The sequence below is a fragment of the Montipora foliosa genome, chromosome 9, assembly GCF_036669935.1.
Source record: "Montipora foliosa isolate CH-2021 chromosome 9, ASM3666993v2, whole genome shotgun sequence".
In the NCBI taxonomy this organism is placed as follows: domain Eukaryota; kingdom Metazoa; phylum Cnidaria; class Anthozoa; order Scleractinia; family Acroporidae; genus Montipora; species Montipora foliosa.
Window position 1 is genome coordinate 23,117,645 of NC_090877.1, and position 5,000 is coordinate 23,122,644.

Below are 5,000 nucleotides of genomic sequence, written 5' to 3' on the forward strand. Positions count from 1 at the left end.
TAACAGTTTTAGTGGAAATGGATGAAAGGTAACAAGTGGGCGGTATCTGTCGTTATTGCACTGGAAAACACTTGATTGTCCACTTTTGGGAACAAATATGTTGTCATTGCCTGTAGATGTTAGGGCTACCCTAATTAATGAAAGTTACATGTAGGTTGAAAATATACGGTTGTTTTGATACCATGCGGTAAATAGAAGTGAACAAGTGAATGATTAAGGTAAGTGTTAACCTGACAGAGTATGTCCTTCTGTGTCTCCAGGTGACTAACGTATGATGCTGCGTTTTGGAGGGTTGTTCTAGATATCGTGTTTGAAGGTTGCGACGGCGGAACGCCCATCAACAATTGCTCCATGAAGTGGTTAAAAACATGCAGAGCGCATGCAATTCTGGGGATTAGGTCTGGCTTTTTTGACTTCGGGGGTACTCGTCCTTCACTGATAGCATCGTTCAGCTCTGACACGAACTGATCCAAGGTTTCTCTTAGTAGATCTTTGCCATTGTTATCAAATTCGAATACTGCATTATCGTCGATTGAGTTAACATTTCGAAATAGTTCAAGAAAATCATCGACCACCTCAGTGGATAACTGTTCTCTAGCGGCATCCATTTCCGTCGGGGTTGGACAAAAGGCAAGGGGCGTGGCAATAAGTAGTCTGTCAACTAAGGCATGACCTTGATCCATTCTTGCAATCAGTTTGGCAGCATTGACAAGCTGTGTGGATCCAAGAATGCAGAATGGTGTATTTGCCGGGATTACTCTGTTCTCTTCGGTGGAGTAGTGATATGTAGATTTCTCACCAGAGAACAGTTCACACAGCAGCTGAACATCTCCTGTCGCGTTCTCTTCGTCTGATTTCAAGAGTTTGTTCAGAATGTCGAAAATCTCAGAAGAAAGTACAAAACCTTTCTTGTTGTTGGCAAGCATTTTGCTAAATTCTGAAGAGGGAGTCTTGCTTATTATGGAGTCGGCCAGTTCGAGGTCTTCTAGAGGATCCTGTGCAGCGCGCTGGACTGCAGAGGAATTGCCTATGGAAAAAATTAGCAACATGTAGTATTCCCATTGGTAACTAGGAGGACCATACTGGTATGAATATTAACTTAAAAATAATGATCACAAAAAGCGCCATCTCGGGTCAGTTCATACCGAGTAACCGTTTTAACGCTCTTACAGTATGCAAAATGTTCTCGTGTCTGGGAGAACAATTAAGAAAATCGGCGCTTGAGGTTCAGTAATGGTAATTTCGGAATTGAAAAAGTCAGCACCCAAAAGCACAAAGTGGATCAGTTTAAGACTCCGATGCATTTGCTTAACAGTTTTGATTATAGTGGATAGAAAGGAAAATGACTCTTGTGAAGAAAGGGTAAGCGCTTATTTTCATAAAACCCCCAAATGAACTGTTAGAAATACCGTCAAATCAATATCTCTAGATCATGGAAATGTGCGAGAGTAAAAGGTACTTACCAGTGCCTGGATACCCCACAAAGATGCTGAAAACATTCAGTGGTTGTTTGTGCGATATGGTGTCCACTTGTGCTTTGTTACACGCGAGTAAAAATGCCGTAGTGGACAACAACGAAGGAATAAAATATCCTTCGGAGCTTCCAACAGAAACAGCCTTATTCTTAATGAAACTGTAAACATCTTGGTTAGGGAATAACGTTTCGTACGAGAATTGAACAGAATTTAAACGCCTTTGAAGGTTTATCCACGTTTGCCTGTGCTGTTTGTTGATTTTGGAGGCGGCATACATCTCTTTGATTGATATTTAAGGCACCGATAAAGAACACAGAATAAGTTGAATACTCGCACAAGAGACCAATAGTGACGGTAATGAGACGGATAGAGCGTATTTATTCATTGGGAGAAAAGGACACTGAGACGACCTCGACCAATGGTGTCGCTTTTCCTAATAATAGAACGCAGTTGTGTTTTGTTCCAGAATCATGAAGTTAGAGGTGTGAATTTTTGTTTTTAATATCATGATTCGAAGCGTGTCTCGGAAACAGAAAGTCAACACACAGTGTGAAATTATAAATGCGGCGCATTTTACGCCCAAAACGTGAATATGTTTGAATGAAGTCTTGTGTTAAGAAAGGGAGCCGTTTCTGAAATAGAGGAAGACACTCTATATTGCGTCAAACGACATGTTATAAGCAGGAAAATGGGCCAAACACTTAAAAAAAAAAGTCAAGTTTGGCAGAATCCAAAAAGGTCATATTGGAGAAAAAAAGGAAAAGTATGCCTCACTCAAAAGCGGTGGCTATTTACCACTGTATTAGCGACAAATGAGATGTAAACGCCGGCGCCTTTAAACAACGCAGAAAGCAGAAGGAAATAAACTGTAATCATGTGAAATGTGAAAAACTCTGAGTATGAAGCCAATAAGCGGTTGCAAAAGAATGAGTTGAATTATCTTTTTTATACTTTTGAAGACCACTATCTCCACCAGTGGTGTCCCTTTTAATGATAGAAGACAGTAGTATGTTGTCATATAATCATGAAGTTAGAGGTGAAAAGTGAAGTCGACAGGAAATGCGGCCCATTTATCGCACCCGAAAAGTTTGACATTTTTAATGAAACCGGTTTTTGTTGATGATTCCAAGCGTGTATAGAAACAGAGAAAGTCAACACCATGTAAAATGATACATGCTGTGCATTTTACCTCCAAAAATTGAATATGTTTGAATTAAGTCCTGTCTTAAGAAAGGCACATGAAACTGTTAATAAGGCGTGTACTGAAATGGAGGACTACACTGAAAACTATGCTTCACTCAAAAGCTGTGATTATCTACTACTATAGAAAATGCGTTGTAAAAGCCGGCGCATTTAAGTGGCGCAAAAACTGGAAGTGAAGTGTAATCATGTCAAAAGTATGAAGCCAATAAGCTGTTTCAAAAGTATGATTGTATTTGCCTCGGAGTGTATGATGAAATTCATGATTTTTTGTGACGAAAATGTTGAAAGGGCAATCCATTAGTGGAATGATAACTGTAACGTGTAAAAAGTGGAAGACAATAAATGAAACAGTTGGAAAGTAAAGGAGGAAATTTGATGCTCAGGCTGACATCCCAAGGGAAAAACGGGCATACCTTTGGTAACAGGGTTGTAAATGATAGTTAAATTATTGCAAGAAAGAAGCGATATGGCGTTGCAAATAGGAACTTAGAATATTGCGAAGAATATGAACGAGAAGGGAACCCAAGTTGTTATAGGTTTAAAAAACCGCAGTGTTCCGAGAGGGCCACACAAACACCCGTAACCTGTACACAAGACAGTTCAACTCAATGTGGATGACCTATTATCAAAACGACTTTAAAGACAATGCCGTAAGAAAATTGGTTTGTTTCGTCGTAACTGGAGCCGGTTTAATTCACGAAGCACGTGTCATTGAGATCGATATCCTCGAGAGTTGATTCTTAAGATAAAAAGTGTCACCTCCTTTGCCAAGTCCTGCGAGAATAACGAGAAAAAATTTAGCTCAAGTTTTGCATAATAATAGAGGCAAATTCCGAAAGGACTTATTCGCTATTGTTCTTTCCACCAACAGGGGCAATCAAAAAATTGTTTTTGATGTACGTAGTCTCATCTAAAGTAGCTAGAATACACATCAAGACATCGATACAGGTTCCGGGTTTTTAAAATTTCCATAACAGTGAAAGATTTGACCACTGCGGGACAGCGGTGGCAGTGCTGAATGTCGAGTACATATGTAAATTACGCTCCACTGCGGGACTGCGCTAGTGAACGAATGCTATTTTCTGCACACGATCACGTGAAAGGTGTCGTTAACCAAACCGTAAATTGAAAGCTAAAATGTTAAAAGAGTGCTTAGGCCTAATCACTGCAACGAGCGTTTAGGCTTGATCAGTAAACGAGTGCTATTTTCTTCACACGAACTTGTGAAAAGTGTAGTTAACCGAACCGTAAAATGAAAGCTGTAATGTTAAAAGAGAGTTTACGCCTAATCACCGAAACGAGGGCTTAGGCTTAACAAGTAAACGAGTGCTATTTTCTTTCCACGATCTTGTGAAAAATGAAGTTAAGGGTAGAATAACGTTACTTCGATACACTTTCGGGCGACATTGCCCTGGTTCCGGGTTTTGAAAATTGCCATAACAACAGTGAAAGATTTGACCACTGCTGGACTGCGGTGGCAGTGCTGAATGTCGAGTACATGTGTAAATTACGCTTCACTGCGGGACTGCGGTAGCAGGTTTCTAAGGTTGAATGTAAGTAAAGGGGTATTCTAGAATCAAGCCCTCAATCGTTCGATTGGTTCGGTAATCGAACATAATCGAACTGAAACTTTTCGGTGAGTTCCATACCGAAGGCAATCGAACTAAATCGACGCAATTAGTTTGGTATTGTTCGGCAGAAAAACAAAACGGCATACAAAAATTGATAAGCTTTCAGTCTCAAAAGAATTGGAAGGATTTCACTCTTTTAACTGCGTTTAAGGGCGAGTGCGAAAGATATTAACACATAACAATTAGCTAAAATCTTTAGTGTTTAGGTGATTCAAAACTGATAAATTCACAATACTGGATAACATGAACAGCACATTAAACCGCCTTCGCTAGACAGCTAAAGTTCCATTTTCCACAGTTTCCTGAATGGTTAGTTTCACGCCGGTGTCACAGCGGATTTGAACCCCCCCCCCCCCCCTTCCTTCCCGGTCCAGATCCCCTAGCAGATATGGACCCCCTTTCGCGGACTTTGACCCCCCTGAAAAAAAAGCGTTCTTTTGATTAAGGTAAATTGTTTTTAGTTGTAAAAAACTCAATGCTAACTTTGCTTTTTCTCCTTATTGGAAATTAATGCGAGAATTCATGACTAGACAAAATTGGTTGTAAAAAAAGAAAAAATTTTCTGAAGCCTTGTAGTCAGGTAAACTTCTTACTACGTATTTTCCAACCAAGTAGTGCTACTTCAAAAATTGGCACCTCCTTTGTGAAAGCGCCGCCCATTCACAACTATCAAATGAGAAAAAAAGAACTA

General features: G+C 39.9%; 2 protein-coding genes across 2 annotated transcripts in view; one reads left to right on the forward strand and one right to left on the reverse strand.

The window, feature by feature from the left end:
- Nucleotides 1-1,121, reverse strand: part of LOC137970400 (uncharacterized) — a 1,582-nt gene extending 461 nt beyond the window's left edge. Inside the window, exon 1 of the mRNA XM_068816932.1 lies at nt 231-1,121. Within this exon, the coding sequence (XP_068673033.1) occupies nt 231-1,049 (819 nt within the window). The 5' untranslated portion in view covers nt 1,050-1,121. The remainder of the gene's footprint in view (nt 1-230) is intronic.
- Nucleotides 1-5,000, forward strand: part of LOC137969819 (eukaryotic translation initiation factor 3 subunit L-like) — a 48,391-nt gene that overhangs the window by 20,149 nt on the left and 23,242 nt on the right. The window lies entirely within an intron of this gene.